The sequence below is a fragment of the Ictidomys tridecemlineatus genome, chromosome 2, assembly GCF_052094955.1.
Source record: "Ictidomys tridecemlineatus isolate mIctTri1 chromosome 2, mIctTri1.hap1, whole genome shotgun sequence".
NCBI lineage: Eukaryota > Metazoa > Chordata > Mammalia > Rodentia > Sciuridae > Ictidomys > Ictidomys tridecemlineatus.
The window spans coordinates 55642645-55661905 of record NC_135478.1 but is presented as its reverse complement, the minus strand read 5'-3'; the positions used below and the strand labels follow the sequence as shown (position 1 = coordinate 55661905).

Here is a 19261-nt window from a genome sequence, read left to right as displayed (position 1 = left end):
GGAGCACTCGACCACTGAGCCCCATCCCCAGCTCCATTTTATCTTTTATTTAGAGACGGGGTCTCACTGAGTTGCTTAGGGCCTCACTAAGTTGCTGAGGCTGGCTTCGAACTCACAACCCTCCTGTCTCGGCCTCCTGAGCCGCTGGGATCACAGGTGTGCGCCACTGTGTCCGGATCCATGGCACTGGTTTTTTTTTTTTAATAGTAATTTCCCTGTTAGATTTTAAATCCCATGGAGGCACAAACTATGTGGTATTTTTTTTTCCTTTATTGCAGAATAATCCCAAATTATTGAGTGAAGCAGTGCACATATCCATTTATGTATCCACACATACCTATGATAGTCAGCTACCAAAGAATTGTCTTCAAGATTAAAGTCTTAACGGGACAGGTTCTGGGTGCCAAATGCTTAGAGCGCCAACTAAGAACCCTGGTGATATTTTGCTGATTGTTCTTGTCAGATATCCGCGGCAGGAGAGTGCATTCTGACCTCTCACACATACATGGAGTCTACCTTCCCATTCTTGGGGAGGCTGTTCATGCTGGGGAGTTGCACTGGTCCTGAATTCATACATGAGCATAGGAAAGCCATGACTGAGCCACACCCCCAGCCCTTTTTATATTTTACTTAGAGACAGGGTCTTGCTGAATTACTTAGGTCCTCACTAAGTTGCTGAGGCTGGCTTTGAACTTGCCATCCTCCTGCTCAGCCTCCTGAACTGCTGGAATGACAGGTGTGCACCACCTGGCCCAGGTGGTTAAGCAGCTTGATGTGTCCTCTAGCATCTTGTGTCTTGCATGGTATCCAGTGTTCATGGAGCCAGCAGGAGGAAGCCCGGTTGCTAACTTGGTTAGCTGGTTTGGTATGAATTTTGTTAAGATCACTGTTCACTAGCCTCTCCTTTCTTCAAGCCCCAACTTCCAATCCCAGCAAGCGATTCTTTGAGAGATGCGCTCACAGGCAAGCTCCTCTGCTTCAAGCTTGAAGAGAGGTTTTTCCCTTTGTCTGTCCACGCTACTCACTCTACCACCAGCAACTTAGTCACTCATTTTTTCAGTCCCCATTATGTTCCAGGCACGTCCCTAAATGTTTTATTATGGGTTTTCCTTATGACTCTCACCTGTGGTAGGTACCTCCATTTGCATATGCCAAGCTCAGGCAGAATGGTGTAGTAACTTGCCCAAGAACAATAGCTTTTCTTTCTAATATCTTTTTACGTGGTGCTGAGGATCGAACCCAGGGCCTCACGTGTGCTCAGCGAGTGCTCTACCACGGAGCCACGACCCCCCAGCCCAGCTCTTGTTTTTTAATTCAGTTGAATTCATCAAATTACAATTAAAAAAATTGGGAGTTGGAACTTTTGAATCACCATCAAAAAATGAATTGAATTATAGCAGAGCTGGGTTTCCTCTGTCCCACTGGGGCACATTTCAGGGGTGCGGTCACTGAGTGGACTAGAGTCTGCCACATTGAATAATGAACATACAGAGTATTTTTACCACCGTAGGAAGTGCTATTCCTGGGGAATTCAAACCCTCAAGCCAAGAACAGTTCAGGCCTGGCAGTAAGACAATCCCTAAGGGTTATTGTGGCGCAGAATTTTGGGGGCCAAAACCCAGAAGATCCTGACTCAGTGATGTCTGGGGTTTGGAACTAAAGTCATCACATCTTGATAAACCACCCGGGTGAGTTCCAGACACAGCCAGGTCTTAAAACTGCTGATTAATCAACAGAAGTTCGAATCTCAGAAAATTGTACCTTGGAGCTTCAGCCGAGAGCTTCAAGTTCCACTGCTTTGGAAAAAAAAAAGTAATTTTTTCCCAAAATCTGCATTAACTAATGACCCACCTGAACATAAAACCATAATAAAATGTGCATGAGTGTGAAAACCTTCTGATCTTCCCTCTCTAGGTGGGAAAGGAAGTCAGTAGCGAACTCATGTCTCTATTAAGTGGAAACCGTTCTTAAGCACACAATATGCTAATGATTGGCTTTTTAAAAATCTCGAGGGTGCGGAGGCTGAGGCAGGAGGATCTGGAGTTCAAAGCTAGCCTCAGCAAAAGTGAGGCCCTAAGCCACTCAGGGAGACCCTGTCTCTGAATAAAATACAAACTAGGGCTGGGGACGGGGCTCAGGGGTCCTGCCTCAGCCTTCCAGATGGGTGGATTTCAGGCGTGTGGCACTGTGTCTGGCTGAGCTCGCCTCTGTTTTCAGCCGTGGTTGGTTCAACTCCCAATAAGCCCTGGGACAATGGCTCTAGAGAGAGGAGCGAGCAGAACTCTGACTGGGGGCCATTTAAAAGAGCCTTTCTTTTTCTTTTTCTTAGGAGCCAGAAACTTTTATCATGTGCAATTAAAAATTGTATGCATGCCCAGAGACCTTTTAAGTCCTTTTAGTTACCGAGAACCAAAAATAACTCTCCTTCCTGGGTGCCAGGCTCCTCATGCCTGGGGGGGTGTGAGTCTTTGTCTTGCTTTTTTCCTTTTAATACCAGGGATCGAACCCGGGGTGCTCTGAGCCAAACCCCCAGCCCTGTTTACTTTTTATTCTGAGCCAGGTCCTCCCTGTGTTGCAGAGGCTGGTCTCAAACCGGCGATCCTCCTGCCTCAGCCTCTTAAATGGCTTGACCTTTGTTTTGTTTTTGGATGACATTTTTGACAGAAGAGAAATCAGGTGGATGAGGAAGCTGTGGCCAGGAGAAGTCATGGGAAATGAAATTAGGAGAGAACAGAAAAAAGGCTCAGGGAGTATGTTTGGGAGTTATTCTTTTGTAAATAATTATTTTTTAGTTGTAGGTGGACATGGTATCTTTATTTCATTTTTATGTGGTGCTGAGGATGGAACCCAGTGCCTCCCACATGCTAGGGGAGCGCTCTACCACTGAGCCCCAGTCCCAGCCCTGCCGGGGAGCTATTTGTCCATTAATTTGTTTTAAGCAAGACAGCAGGGTTTGAAGCTCCTATGATCCTAGTGAGTAACTACTTTAGTTCAAGGGTTTTACTTTAGCTTATGGCTTTAAGTATCCTAAGCCAAATGATTGAAGCTTTTCTTAAACAGTAAGCCTTTGCCATGGACATATATCGGCTATTTCACAAATTGTTAAAAGATGCGAATAAATAGCAAAAGTTAGTTGACTTTAGAATTCCATTCCTAATAATGAGCTTTAATTTTCATTATTATTATTATTATTATTATTATTATTATTGGTGAGGGGAAGCATTCTTATCTGTCCATCTAGTTAAAAACTAAGATTTCAAAACTAAGGTTTCATCCAGTTGGTCTTAAATGTAGAAGCCAAGCCCAACCCAGCACCTCAGAAGCCATGCTACAAAATAAAAAATAAAAGAAATTGGGCGTGGTGGCACACGCCTGTAATCCCAGCAGCTCAGGAGGCTGAGGCAGGAGGATTACCAGTTCAAAGCCAGCCTCAGCAATTTAGGGAGGCCCTAAGCAATTAAAAATCCTGTCTTTAAATAAAATATTTAAAAAGTGCTGGGGATGTGGCTCAGTGATGAAGCATCTCTGGGTTCAATACCGAGTACCATCAACCAATCAATTAACCAATCAATCAGTCTATCAAAAGACACCAAAGGCTGACTGTTTTCTGTGGCAGCTTAGAACTACGAGAACTGAAACTAAGGAAGGCTGTCACTTTGTGAGGACTGATCTTGTCCTCTCTTCTATCTTCTTTTGGGCCCTAAAGATGCCCCCCTCTGTGTACAATACCCACTTCCTACATGGGGGCCTCAAACCACCTATTCCTGAAATCAGGAGAGGACTTCATTTTAATTTGTGCATTATAATCAGACCGAAGGGGACACACAGTGGCACAATCGTACATGCACATTACATAATTCGTTCCATTTCTTCCCCTCATACCAAGCAGAGCACTTTCTCAGGACCCCTTAGAGCCAAAGACCCAGCCTGCAAGCTTGGAGAGCCCACCCCTCCCCCACCCCTCCCCTCCCCCACCCTCCCCCCACGCCCTCTCTTCACTGACTGAGTCCACTTCCCGCTCACAGTGACTTTCCTTGTTGTTTCCTTTCTTGTTGGTACCCAGGCAAACCCTTTTTTACACGAAACCCTTCTGAGTTGAAAGGCAAGTTCATCCACACGAAGCTGCGGAAAAGCAGTCGCGGCTTCGGCTTCACGGTAGTTGGCGGGGACGAACCGGACGAGTTCCTCCAGATCAAGAGCTTGGTCCTGGACGGTCCTGCCGCCCTGGATGGCAAGATGGAAACAGGTAAGGTCCCCAGGGCCCCTGCACGTGCTGTGAAGGGAGACTCCACCCACCCCTGAGCTGGCTGTCACCAAAGGACTCGTGGTTCATAAATGTCCTCTGCATACCTTGGGGTGTGCTGGAGCCCTCCATCACCACAATTCAGCCCTTGGTGCAGGTCAGATCCTCTGAAGCCATTTTAATTTAGGGGAGCTGTTAGGGTGCTATTGAATACAGTGATCCAGCAATTTACTAAAACTGTGGAGCCACTTGGAGAAATGGGTGCTAAACTTGGATCTTTCCACAGTGAGAATTTCTATAGAGAAGAAAGCACCAATGTTCTCTTAATGGTGATGATCTTCTCATTAGCAAGCAAGGTGGTAGGTGCAACAAGAGAAGCAAAGAGCTGGCATCACGGTGGCCCACGCCTGTCTTCCCAGTGGCTTGGGAGGCTGAGGCAGGAGGATCACGAGTTCAAAGCCAGCCTCAGTAAAAGCGAGGCTCTAAACAACTCAGGGAGACCCTGTCTCTAAGTAAAATGCAAAATAGGGCTGGGGATGGGGCTCAGAGGGTGAGTGCCCCTGAGTTCAATCCTCAGTACAAAAAAAAAAAAAAAGATGGAAACTTTCTTTTTATGCTTCACGGTATCAGTCCCAAGTCCAAGTTCAGGTTCAGCTTTGTGTTCAGTGGGGGTGTAAAGGAGGCAGAATCTTGCATCTGCTCTCTACCAACTTTTGCCTGGGCCTGGGAATATTATAAGAATGGGAAGGTAAGGTTGGCTTCACAGGGTTGATGTGTGCAAATTCCTCTGGTTTGATCTCCTATTCCTGATAGGAATGTTAATGAAGTGAGAATGTCACGTCTAGGAAGGACAGCTTCCACGTGAAATTTCACCTCCTTTGCATATCTAATTTTTGGGGGTACCAGGGATTGAACTCAGGGGTACTCAACCACTGAGCCCCCTCCCCAGCCCTATTTTATATTTTGTTTAGAGACAGGGTCTCACTGAGTTGCTTAGGGCCTCACTAAGTTGCTGAGGCTGGCTTTGAACTCGAGATCCTCCTGCCTCAGCCTCCTGAGCCGCTGGGATGACGGGCGTGCACCACTGCGCCTGCCTCATTTTTTAAAGTGTCTCTTTGCTCAAAATAATCCCTGCACCAAAGGGGCATGATGTGGGGTGGTGGGTTCTGGACATCGGTGGGATAGTTTAATATCTACCTGCTTCTTGACACCTCCCCCCCCCCCAAACTCTGACCTTTTCTAGGCGATGTCATCGTCAGCGTGAACGACACCTGTGTCCTGGGACACACGCACGCGCAAGTTGTGAAAATCTTCCAGTCTATCCCCATTGGTGCCAGCGTGGACCTTGAACTCTGCCGAGGTTACCCGTTGCCTTTTGACCCAGATGACCCCAACACCAGTTTAGTGACCTCGGTGGCTATTTTGGACAAAGAGCCCATTATCGTGAACGGACAGGAGACCTACGATTCCCCGGCGAGCCACAGCAGTCAAACAGGCAAAGCCAGCAGCATGAGGGACGCCAGGCCCAGCAGCCCCGCGGACGTGGCCTCCGCGGGCTCCCACGGGTACCCCAGCGACACCGTGTCCTTGGCCTCGTCCATCGCCACGCAGCCGGAGCTCATCACCGTGCACATCGTCAAGGGGCCCGTGGGCTTCGGGTTCACCATCGCCGACAGCCCGGGCGGCGGGGGCCAGAGAGTGAAGCAGATCGTGGACGGCCTGAGGTGCCGGGGCTTGAAAGAAGGGGACCTCATCGTGGAGGTCAATAAGAAGAACGTGCAGGCCTTGAGTCACAACCAGGTGGTGGATATGCTCATCGAGTGTCCCAAGGGAAGCGAGGTCACCCTGTTGGTGCAGCGAGGAGGTACGTAGCTCTGCTCTGTGACTCTGTGAGATGCGTGGCTTAGTGTCCTTACTGGTCTCCGGGTGACTGGCTGGTTCTTTTAAGTGGTCATTGAAGATTTTCTTTTCTTTTCTTTCTTTTTATTTATTTTTTTTCTTTTGGCGACACTGGGATTGGAACTCAGGGCCTTGGGCATGCTAAGCGAGTGCTCTACTGAAGAGCTACCTCTCCGGCCCAGCTCATGGTCATTATTACTGAAACCTTTGATTGCTTCCCATTAAGCTTATGGCTGAGACATCTTGTGGTGCAGTCAGAGTGATACTTGAAAACATGAATCAGAATGCGTCCCTTAAGAACCACGGAGGAGTTCGAAACCTTTGAACTGCTTGCTGTGCAGGCTTCAAAATGTGGGTTCTGGACACGCCTCTGACCTCCTTTCACATTCCTTCTTGTCACTTTGCTTCAGACATATTTGACTTCCTTCTGAAGTGACCTTCATGGGTTAGGCTCTTTTCTACTGCAGGGCCTTTGCACGTCCTGTTCTCTCTGCCCGGGATGTCCTTTCCCAGCCCTTTGCTCATTTGCATTCCTGAGAAAAGGCTTCTTGAATCACTTTATCTAAATTTGCTCCTGGATGCTTCCAAAACTCAGTTCCTAGAACCTTGACAAACCATGTTATTATTGCAAGGCGTTATTATATATATATATATATTTTTTTTTCTTTGTCTTTCTTTTCACTAGAACATAAGGTCCATGCAGCCAGGACCCCATGCATACATGCTGATACATGTAATCCATGGCATTTAACACCCTTTTAGGTGTTCACAGATGAGTGAATGAAGATGTGCTCATTTGCAAGTGGTAGAACAGCCCCGGCCAAGGATATTCAAAATGTGCCTCAGCCTACTGCTGTGCAGGTGGTTGCAGATCTAGAGAGCTGGGATATTCTAAATCTTGAGACATGAGAATGGGTCCTGTGTCTCCCTGCCTGGGCATCCCACCCTGCCCTACCTGCACTCCTGGGACCTCACCCTGAGAAATAGTCTGCAGAACTTTGAAAGACCTTGCTTCTGGGGTGCGGGTCATTGAGTGGTCACACCTGATCTTTGCCCGCAGTGGGGTCCACGGTCAGTGGCTCCTGATCTTTGCCAACCTGATTCATTTCCTGCACGGTGTACTCGGGTCCTCTGGAAAGAGATCAGAATCCAGGTTTTATTTACTGTTGGTTCCATCCTCTCAGGAAGCTGCGTCTTTTGTGACAAAGATGATTGGGGTCATTGGAAGGAAATTGAAAACACAGAGCGACTGTCGATGTGAATCAAAATGCTCAATCGGCCCTTCTTGAGCAGATAGAAAAACCATTGTGCAGATTTTATTTAAAAAAAAAAAATGTTCCAGTCCAATTCCGAAGACTCTTCTCGTATCTAGACCACTTGATTCTCGGGTAATTGGTTCTTAAACCGTGACCACGACGTCGCAGGAAATAACTAGAGCGTAAGGATGATTTGGGTAATGATGGTCCGGGCTGATGCGTGGCTCTTGTGCACCAGTCAGTGATTGACAGAGGGCTTCCCCGCGCCTGGGGTCTGATCTTGGTGACTTCCCTGGGACTTGGGAAGGTGCGAGCCCACGGTGGGAGAAGTAGTCCCCCCTCTTCCTGTGGGTCGCAGCCTCGTGTTGTGCTTCCTTGGCTGTGAATAACACTGACTCTGCACACTTATCCCTTTCTGTGTCCAACAACCTGGAAACTCTTTTTTTTTTAAATTTTTTTTTCTGGTATCACAGATGGAACCCAGGGGTGCTTAACCACGGAGCCCCATCCCCAGCCCTTTCCATCTTTTACTTAGAGACAGGGTCTCCCTGAGTGGCTTAGGGCTTTGCCAAGTTGCTGAGGCTGGCTTTGAACTCGCGATCCTCCTGCCTCAGCCTCCTGAGCCGCTGGGGATGACAGGCGTGTGCCACTGCGCCCGGCTAAAAACTCTGAAGTGGTTCTCAGCAGAGCCTGCACGTCTCTGATCCAGCCAGCACCCGACAGTGGCGAACCACCCTCCTCTCCTATCTAACAGTTACTGGAACTTGGCCAAAAGAATTTGTCTAAAGCAGCAGACGACCCATAAAAGAAACAGGCTCCCTGATCCCGAAGACGTCTGGGTTCTCTCTTCTTCATTCCTGGGTCCTTCTCTCTGTTGGTGCTGTTACATCTTATCACCCTCATATGGAAAGGTCCAGAAGATATGGCCTCATTAGTCGGCAGCTACATGGTTTGCTCCAGAACCCGGGCCATTGAAAATCAGTGTCACATCAGCAGTCTTTAAAATATGCCATATGCCTCCTGTGTGATTTATGGATGGGACAGAAAGTTTGCACATCTGCGGCCGGCAGGCTCCTGCTAGCTACTATTAATCTTCGCAGAAAGCACATAAATATGTTTGTTTCTGCCTCGAGTTAGTTATTTGAATCAGGGCTGACGTTTAATCATCCCTCCTGTAGGGTGTGTGGGGGGAGAGGGGTGTAATGAGAAGATTGGATGAAAGAACGAGACAGGGGCTTGGTTAAATGAGAAAGTGAGTGGCCATCGCACCGGAGCCTCTAATGAATCTCGTTCCTGTTGTAAGTGCTAGTGAGCAGACTGATGGGCTCATTAAACCCGCACCATTCATGAGTCTCAGAGAGGCGGATGGCAATTGCCAGTCTTCCCATGCTTTAGAAAATGAATCTTTTCTACTCGGGGGCTGTGTTTGCAGCCTCTTTTTTAATTCTCAATCCTTGACCTCACTCTCGAGGTTTCATTGTTATCATTTGCCAGTTGAGATGGTACATGCCTGGGATCTCAGCGCCTTGGGAAGCTGAGGCAGGAAGATGGTGATTTCACAGCCAGCCTCAGCAATGGTGAGACCCTAAGCAACTCAGGGAGACCTTGTCTCTACATAAAATACAAAACAGGGCTGGGGATGGGGCTCAGTGGGCGAGTGCCCCTGGGCTCAGTCCCTGGTACTAAAGAGAAAGTTCTATAAGCAGCAGATTTCTCAGTCTTGGAGGCCCGTGTCAGCTCCTGGCTGCTCCGTGTTTCTGCTAGCGAGGTTGGAAGGGAGGACTCGATTCTGGAGATACTCACTTGGACGCGGTCTCCCCTGCCTTCTGCTGGCCACAGAAGTAATGGAAGCCATGTTCTGCATTCCACTCTGTGCAGACCAGGTGGTGAATGTCTGGTCACCAAGGCCTGGTAGGCGCTGATTCTAAGGTGTTAAGAGTCCCTGGAGGGCAGGACCATGTGCAGCTTCTCCTCACCCCCTCCAGGCACCTCCTAAGGCCTCAGGACATATGACCTGAAGACATTAAACTTGGTCCCCCCCCCCAGTCACAGTGGAAAACCCATCGTCCGGCTTTATGGTCACACTTCTGAGGCTCTAGAAGAACAACGATGGGTGGCAAAAGGCAGAACTTAGACAGGAACGTGGTGCCAGTGGTCAGAATATCCCTGCTGTGGGTCCCTGAGCAGTGACGGTGTGCCAGGCTCCCTTCTGTGTTTCCATTTGCATATGTTATCAGCAAAACTCACCAGCACCCCATTGTGTAACCCCATTGGCATTGCCTGAGGGCTTTTTGTTTTGTTTTTTTTTTTAAACCTGTCATTGAACCCAGGGATGCTTAACCACTGAGCCACATCCCCAGCCCTTTTTAATATTTTTATTTAGAGTCTCGCTAAGTTGCTTGGGTCCTTGCTAAACTGCTGAGGCTGGCCTCGAACTTTTGATCTTCCTGCCTCAGCCTCCCGAGTCGCTGGGATGACAGGCATGCACCATCGTGCCCGGCTGCCTGAGGGATTCTGAGTAGAATCTTATGTGAAATGAAGGCAATGGTTTAGTGAGGATCCTGAGACCCAGAGACTCAGTGATTTTCCAAAATTACCTTCTTGGTTAGTGGCCAGCCTAGAATTGGAACCCAGGAATTTTGGCTCTGGAGACCGTGTAGTTAACCACTGTGCAAAACAGCCTCTTGATTGCAAGTGCCTCAGGTAGCATTGCTGTGGAGGAGTGATGCACAACTTCATGCATACATGAAGAATGAATACGGTCTGGAGTCCATGGGCAAGTTGATGCCAATGGATTCTCATCAAAACTTCTTGATGATATTTAGTTCATGAAATCACCATGGATCCAGACAGGAAAAGCAATATTTAATCTCCTCCTTTGAGCATACCACTAGCATTGGCTCTCGCGTGTGCATGCCGTTCCTTCTGAAATGATGCAGAACCATCATAATTAGAACCACAGTGAGGTACTGGCCTCTTCTCCTTGCCTTCTGTCCAGGACTGGAGAATAAATTACAAATTGCACCACTTAAGTGTCTGACGGCCAGAATGTCTCACAAGGAGCTACCAAGGGGATGGGGGTTGCTTATAGAGGGATGTCTTGATAATGTCCTTTCCTGTAGGTTCCCATCAGCAAATACCTTCTCAAGATACCCAGCCTCGCTGGGCACAGTGGTGCACACCTGTCATCCCAGCAGCTCCAGAGGCTGAGGCAGGAGGATCGAGAGTTCAAAGCCAGCCTCAGCAACTTAGTGAAGCCCTAAGCAACTCAGTGAGACCCTGTCTCTAAATCAAATATAAAATAGGGCTGGGGATGGGGCTCAGTGGTTGAGTGCCCTTGAATTCAATCCCTGGTGGACAGGAAGGAAGGAAGGAAGGAAGGAAGGAAGGAAGGAAGGAAGGAAGGAAGGAAGGAAGGAAGGAGGAAGGAGAGAAGGAGGAAGGAGGGAAGGAAAGTGTAAGAAAAGTGTAAGAACCAGGCAGGTCCCCACTTTCTCAGACCTGCCAGAGTCCTCAGGGGGATTATAAGACCTCCCCTGGCAGGCAAGCCTTTCGGCTTCTCACGCTGGGTTGATACTTATGGAGCTTAATTTAAATTACTGTATTAAGGTCCCTTTCATCCCAAACCTTGAAAACACAAGAAAAGCTCAACTACAAATTTTAACTATCAAGTATGTATAACCTGCCACCAAAGCTGTCACCATCAGGCCATTCTTCAGAACTCTGATCAGAGAGGAAGACACTGAAGTCTCCCGCGTGTGCTCACCAACTTCTGCTTCCCCGGGTCTCTTAGATCTTCTAACACTTTTGGAAGTATCCCCCCCCACCCCCGCAGGGTAGAGGGTACCAGGGATTGAGCCCAAGACATTTAACCACTGAGCCACACCACCCAGCCCCCTCTTTTTTTTTTTTTAAATGTTTTTATTTTGAGACAGGGTCTTCCTGGGTTGCTTATAGTCTCCATAAGTTGCTGAGACTGGCCTCAAGCCTGTGATCCTCCTGCCTCAGCCTCCCAAGCTGCTGGGATGACAGGGGTGGGGCGTGCCACTCTGCCCAGCTTACTTTTGCAAGTTGAATCCTCATGGAAGACCCAGTAGGCTGCCTGTCCACTTCCTAAGCTGGGAGAAGTTGTTCAAGTTAAATTTGCAAACTTTTAGGACTTGCATGTTGCTAAACAGGACGGGATTCGCATTGGCTGTTAAGAAGCCTTCTGGCCTTTATTTAGGAGTGTAGCTTTAAGTTGTTATTTTGGTTTATGGCCATGGTTTAAAGTTGTCAAGGGTTTCACTTGAGAATTCTTGTTAGAATAAATCATTTTTACATTCGAGATGACCTATAGGAAGAGATGAGATAAATACAAACAAAGGTTCCTATTTTGGATCTTTTATTATGTAGCATAAAAGAATGACTCCCTCACTTCCACATGTTAGAGAAACCCGATTTCTTTAGTTATTTGGGGTCTTAATTTTTAAATCTAAGCCCCTTCATCTACCTGTTCTCTCTCCTGCCATTGGTTTTTTTTTGTTGTTGTTGTTGTTTGATTGGGGATTGAACTCCGGGGTGTTTCACCACTAAGCCACATCCTCAGCCAGTTTTTATTTTTTTATTTTGAAAAGGGTCTCACTCAAGGGCTGAGGCTGGCCTCAAACCTGAGATCCTCCTGCTTCTGCCTCCCTAGTCTTCGCTGGAATTTTTATAGGTGTGTGCCCCCAGGCCTGGCTGTTTCAACATTTATAACGGAGTTTCAGACGTGATTGGATGGTGAGAGTCTTATGCCTTCATATTCCTACTGCATCGTGATCGCCACACCTGGAAACCCATGCTTTCTTCCCTGCAAGGCAGCATCTCCTCCTCAAAGGTGCACATTAGCACTGAGTGACTCGTGGATGTGCACAGTCCTAAAGGCCTGTGCGATTTGCGATTCTTGTTAAGGAGCGACATCCCCTCACCTTTGTGGAAGAGCGGTACAGTACCATCAGCTTGGCTTGCAGGCTGTGGGATTGTTATTCTGTGTTTCTACCCACAGGATAGAACTTGAATGTAAAGAAGTCACTTGGTTATCCCTTTCTGGGGGACAAATTCAATCACACCGTGTGCCAGGCATTGTCTGGGCACTGGAATTAGAGCAACACGCTCTGCAATGGGAGCAGACCTGCTCCTGAGCTCAGGGAACTTTTATTCTAGGGGAAGGGGAGAGAGGGCAGAATGCACTGGTGAACAAGAACATGTCAACCAGTGTTAGGGTTGGCTGTGAGGTGTCCCCCGAAAGCTCACGGGTGAGATGGTGCAGGAAGGTCCAGAGGAGACATGACTGGGTGGTGAGAGCCTTAACCCAACCAGTGAATGGACCCCTGATGGGATTAACTGGGTGGTGGCTGGAGGAGGTGGGTGTGGCTGGAGGAGGGGGCATTGGGGGCGTGGCTTTGGGGTCTCTATTTGTCTCTGGAGAGTGGAGTCTCTCTGCTTCCTGATCACCGTGTGAGCTGCTTCCCTCCACCACCCTCTTCCTCCATGATGTCCTGCCTCCCCTGGAGCCCTGAGGAATGGAGCCTGCTGTCCATGGACTGAGACCTCAGAAACTGTGAGCTCCCAATCAGCTCTTCCTCCTCTGCAGTTGTTTGTTCTTGTTGGGAGTTTCAGTCCCAGCAGTGGAAATACTGAGTGAAAGAGCGGCGGCAGGTCAAGCCAGGGGAGGGAGCAGGAGTCTGGGGAGCAGGGAGCTCCTCCAGATAAGGTGGCAGGAGTGAGCCAGTGGCCACAGGGGAGGGGACAGTGGGGGGGAGAGAGAAGGAAAGGGGGTGACGGCAGAGACAGGTGAGCAGGGGGGACAGTGGCCTAGGGCAGAGATGGGAGACCAGGATCAGGACTTGGAATTTCATTTTCAGTGTGGTGTCGTCATGCGCCAGGGAGGGACAAGCGCTGGCTGATGCTTTTAGCTCATCCCTCGGGCAAACGTGGAGGAACCTGCTGTGGGTGAGCAGGAAGAGGGAGACCTATTAGGGTTGCTGCTGAGGGTCAAGCAAGGGTGTTGGCAGCTGGGACTAGGGTGTCACCAGAGCAGTGGGGGATTGGGGATGCAATAAGAGAGTGACAGGACCGCTCAGTTGACTGTAGAACAGGGGGTGGCACACTCCTTCTGTAAAAGCCAGATGGGAGACACTTTGGGCATTGGGGGCCGTGCAGTCTGCTTCCCCACTGCTCCGTTCTTCCCTTGTATCAGATGAGATGAGGGCCCATGGGGGGCCTGTGTTCCAGGTGCCATGGGGCCCACACCTGTGATCCCAGCAGCTCGGGAGGCTGAGGCAGGAGGATCACGAGTTCAAAGCCAACCTCAGCAACTTAGCAAGGCCCTCAGCCACTCAGTGAGACCCTGTCTCTAAATAAAATATAAAAAGGGCTGGGGATGGGGCTCAGGGGTTAAGTGCCCCTGGGTTCCATCCCTTGGTACAAAAGATAAAGAAGAGAAGGATAAAATAGACCAATGACTTTGTCCTGGGCACTGTTCATGGCCAGGATTTGGGTATTGGAGGAGGGCTGGGTCAGGCTAATGCTGTGTAATCAAGGTTCTTTTGTAGACATGTTAATTGCAAAGTGCCCAATTCACCCAAGTGAAGCAGAAATGTAGGTGGTGTTTGTCTGAGGGGAGGGCAGAGAAATATACATTGATGGGCCATTATTCCATCAATGAACGTTCTACAAACTGCACTATGACTCATCCCTAGGTTGTGAGTGTATTGAGCTACAATGGGTGTGTGTGGGGTTTTTTTAATGTATTTTTTTAATCATAGTTGGACACAATATCTTTATTTTGTTTTTACGTGGTGCTGAGGATGGAGCCCAGGGCCGCGCACGTGCTAGGCGAGCGCTCTACCGCTGAGCCACCTCCCCTCCCCCTGGTGTTTTTTTGCTAAAAGTGAAATACAACATCAGACTACTCAGTAAAGCCCTTTCATGAAACATTGTGTGTGCACACGCGGATATAAAGCGTGTGCGTCTGAATGCATCATAAAGTGCATTTGTCATCGTGAGCCATTTGAACACCAGTGTGTTAAACCCCCATGAGAACAGGATTGAGAGCCGTGGGTCGTGGGTCTGAATGAGGTTGCTTAGGACAGGAGTGAAAGGTAAGCCAGCCTCAGCATCTCAGCAAGGCCCTAAGCACCTCAGTGAGACGCTGTCCCTAAATAAAATACAAAAAGAGCTGGGAATGGGGCTCAGTGGTTGAACGCCCCTGGATTCAATCCCTGGTACCCCCGCCCCCCAAAAAGAATGAAAGCTAGAGTGAAGGGACCACCCCAGAATCCTAAGGTCTATCACCTTCTGCTTTTGAGCTAAGTAGGAGGTTCCAGAAAAAAAAAATGGAACAACTAATGCAAATAGGGGAAAGAACAGGAACCTGGTAATTGCAGAACCCAAGAGTAGAGCATCTTAAGGAGCTGTCTTTACCCTGGTGGTGCCAGGAGGTGGCAGTACACAGGATGGGGTGGCAGAGCTGCTGGGGCAGAGCCGGGATGCACTTCGAGTGCCCTGGCAGGGGATTTGGCTTGCGCAAGTTGCCGAAATGGTGTCGTGAAGTGCAGCTGAGAAAAGGGAGAGGGAGGTGGCCTCTCAGGAGAGGGCTTCATTTTGCCTTTAAGATGGGAGATGGGTTGCACTTTTGTGTGCTGAAGGAAGTACTCTGGAGACAGGGAGGAACCTGCAACTGGTGAAGGAGAGATCTTTCTACCAGCTAAGTGTAGAGGGAAGTCTGGGGGAGAAGGAAATAGCACCCGTCAGAAGTGAGGTGTGTGGAGACTGTGCAGAAAACGAAGCAGACTAGATCCTCTCATTCTTATTTTTCTCCAGAATGTTCTGAATATATATAGAATCCCTTGAGTTTATACACTAGCTGGTTTTCTTTTCTCCTAAATTTTATAGTCCTAATAGTGTTTCAGGGATTGAACTCAGGAGCACTGGACCACTGAGCCCCATCCCCAGCCCTGTTTTGCATTTTATTTAGAGACAGGGTCTCACTAAGTTGCTTAGGGCCTCACTAAGTTGCTGAGGCTGGCTTTGAACTCGCAATCCTCTTACCTCAGCCTCCCAAACTGTTGGGATTATGGGTAGAATCTTCAAGTCTTCAAAAATGGCATTGGGTCCTTTGTTGTGTTAGATTTCCCGTGACCACGTGGAACATGCCTTTTTTGTGCCAGGTTGTCATCTGAGTTTATTTGCAACTCCTTCATAACATTCCTTCCTGTATTTTGAATGTTGTTGTTTCTGTTTTCTCGCCATATGCAATGAATGCTGTTCCTTAATTCGTTCAACAAGTTTCAGCACTATCCTAATCTCAAGTAAATTGTAAAATACAATGTACTTAATCACGTCTTCCCCATTAAAAAAAATTGAATATACCATTTTTGTTATCTTTATATTTTGGGGAAAAGATGCTCAAAAGATCCTTTTTCACTGTGTCATGGAATAACAGGCATAAGGGATTTTGACTGCAAACCAGTTAAATGACACTGTTTTAGGAAAAGAACTCCTTTATTTCCCTCATATTGACTATCAATCGACCTCATTCATAGAACTGAATTCTTAATTTAAGCTTTCATGTTGCCAGGTCCTGGCATGATGAACTCATATAAAAGTTGTATTTTTAAAAGCATTTCTTATTGCTGGGCACAGTAGCACATGCCTGTAATCCAGTGGCTCTGGAGGCTGAGGCAGGAGGATCACAAGTTCAAAGCCAGCCTCAGCAACTTATCGAGGCCCTGAGCAACTCAGTGAGACCCTGTCTCTAAATAAAATATGAAAAAGGACTGGGATGTGGCTCAGTGGTAAAGTGAGACCCAGTGAGACCCCTGGGTTCAATCCTTCATACTAAAAAAAAAAAAAAAAAAAAAGCCTTTCTTATACTTGTACAACTCTGACCAGTTTTTAAAAATCACTTGGAGATATCTGGAATTAAGCCCATACTGTTGTAGATATTTCTGTTGTTTCTAAATTTAAAAATGGCTCATGTTCCCTGTAGTTACTTTTGCCATAGATACCACTTACCAGAGTGCTGGGCAATTGCATTAAAAAATATATATATATAGCAGTTCTGTCCATGAATCAGTGGACCCCTAGGTTTGTAGAGGTGGCCTTTGTAAAGCAACCTTTGCTTCCACAGGGGCAAGTGAAAATGAGAGGGAGGGTGTTATTTCGCCCAGTCCTATCTGTCAGTATCAGCCCCTGGGCCCTGGCTGTGACAACCAGCAGTGTCTTCAGACATGGCCGTGTGGCCCCCGGAGGAGGACGTCCACCCTGACTGGGAACCACTCTTCTCATTCCTTTGACACCTTTGGAAAAGCTGTTGTTCTCTTTTTGTTTTTATACACCAGTGAAATCAGTTTCTGGATAATTTTTATGTTGACTTTGGAGAGAAGAAAGATGATCTGCAGCCGGGTGCCATGTCACAGGCCTGTAATCCCAGCCTCTCAGGAGGCTCACACGAGAGTATCCTGAGGTCAAAGGCAGCCTCAGAAAAAGCCAGAAGCTGAGCAACTCGGTGAGACTCTGTCTCTAAATAAAATATAAAATAGGGCTGGGGAGGTGGCTCAGTGGTTGAGCCCTCGAGTCCCATCCCTGGCACCCCCCAAAAGAAATGTTATTGGCAATTCCCCATTTCTTCCTCATGTGGTGCTTGCATCTGCTCAGGAATGCCAGGAGCAGCTTGGCCAGTTGTGATGACTTCCCGTCAGCCTCTGTCACCAGCTAGCAGTGTAGCCCGGGCCAGCCTTGGGCATTATCTCTGAGCTAATAGAGCATCATCTGAAATACGGGTCATGCACCCTGCCCAGCACTGTAGTAAGGTTGGCGTGTCAGCTATTCGGTACTGTGACAAAACCCACTGAGAAAATCAACTTAGAAGAAGAAAGGTTTCCGAGGTTTCGGTTCAGGGTCGGCCAGCTCCATGGCTCCAGGCCTGTGGTGAGGCAGAACATGATGGCACAGGGGGTGTGGTAGGAAGAGTGACTCACCCCATGGTGGTTGGAAAGCAGAGAGAAGAGGAGAGGATGGGACTGGGGACAAGACGGAGTCCCTGAGGATGTGCCCACAAGGACCGAATCCTGTCCACGAGGTCCCATCTCCTGCAGTTTCCCCCACATCTCAGTGCTTCTTTCAGATCAGGAATCCCTCAGATGAGGTTGGGCCCCGTGGTCCAGTCGCTTCCTGGAAGCCCCACCTCTGAACACTGCTGGATGAGAACCAGGCCCCCAGCCCCTGCGCCGTCAGAGGGACGGAACGAGACAGGCAGGGTCTGCCTCAGCGCTGCCCGGGCCTCGGGGCGATGCTGTTCCTTGCTCTGTCGGGGTGGGTGGGACATGAGGGATGGGCCACTCGGGGGTCCGCAGGAAGGGGCCTCAGGGGAGGGGTGACAGGAGGGGTGTTCCTCTTGGTCTGGGGTGACGTGCTTTTTCAGTAAACAATGAAAGCAGAAAAATCAGCCCAGGGTGGTCGTTTTCCTGGGAAGTGACGTTATTCCAAGGTGTAAGACTCTCCTTTCTCAATGGTGTTCTTCTTCCACTGTTTTATTTTGTGTGTTTATGAAAAGAGAGTTGACTGACATCTGCCCTTTCAGAGAACTTTTTTGTGTGTGTTTTTCATTTGCAAAATAAGGAATTGTTGCCAGACTCAGTGACACAGGCCTGTCATCCCAGCAGCTCAGGAGGCTGAGGCAGGAGGATCTGAGTTTAAAGCCAGCCTCAGCCACTTAGCGAGGCCCTGAGCAACTCAGGGAGACCCTGTCTCTAAATAAACTATATAAAAGGGCTGGGGATGGAGCTCAGTGGTTAAGCACCCCTGGGTTCAATCCACAGAATCAAAAAACAAAACAAAAACAAAATTTAAAAAAAAAAAAAACAACAAGGTATTGGCAACTAGTGAGCAGTTGCTCAGTTTTGTTTATTTTACAAAAATTTACTGTTTCATGAATCCTAAAATCCAGGAACTGCGGTTGTAGGGAAGAGTCCCATGGGAGGTTGAGGCTAACACAGGGCAGGAAAGCAGACCTGCTAAGTAAAGTACAAGTGGAATTCTGGGACACAAACCCGGGAAGAGCAACAGGAATGTCCCTCTTCTTCTCCCCCACCCTCTGGTACTAGGGATTGAACCCAGGGGTGCTTTACAACTGAGCCACATCCCAAGCTCTTTATGGCCTCACTAAGTTGCTGAGGCTGGCTTTGAACTCATGATCCTCCTGCCTCAGCCTCCCAAGCTGCTGGGATCACAGTCCTATGCCACCACACCCAGTGCCTCTTCCTGTTTTCATTGCTTCTGTGGTCTCTTAACCACAGCTGGGTTCTGGTTCAAGGCCAGGTTTAGGTGTGTCACTCTTCTTTGTGTCACCCAGACATAATACAATATTTTTCGTGCTCAGATCTTCTTACAAAATCCTTCTGCCCTATTTGAGTTATGCGCAGAACCCAGAGACGTATCAAATTCAAAAGCACAAGGAACACTGAGTGAGCTGGGCGCATTCAGTGTGCTTGGGGCCTCCCACCATATCCATAACTTTTTATTTTTTATTTTTTTTTTGATATGTCAGAAGTAGTCTCAGAAACTTTTATGGCAGCTTTTAAAAATTCATTTTGAGTGTGTGTACTTGCATGAAGATTTTCATCTGCACTGACTCAGAAGCCTGAGTGGAGCCTGATTGAGCAAGGAAACCGCAACAGGAAATAGCCAAAATCAGACGGGAGAGGAAGCAGAAGCATCCCAGCATTTGATCTCCCCAGCAAGAAGCATGATTCAGATCGTGCACCGGGTCAGGGTGACTCTCATTTTCAGCTCCTTCCTCTCCCCCCCCCCCCCCCCGCCATAAATGTGAGCTCCCTTA

General features: G+C 48.3%; 1 protein-coding gene across 24 annotated transcripts in view; it reads left to right on the top strand.

Moving 5' to 3' along the window:
* The window catches only part of Magi1 (membrane associated guanylate kinase, WW and PDZ domain containing 1), a 595279-nt gene that overhangs the window by 519195 nt on the left and 56823 nt on the right, over positions 1-19261 (top strand). For all 24 annotated transcript variants that reach the window (XM_078038623.1, XM_078038624.1, XM_078038620.1 and 21 more), the window contains 2 exons: positions 4064-4246; positions 5487-6107. In XM_078038623.1, coding sequence (XP_077894749.1) covers positions 4064-4246; positions 5487-6107 — 804 coding nt within the window. The remainder of the gene's footprint in view (positions 1-4063; positions 4247-5486; positions 6108-19261) is intronic.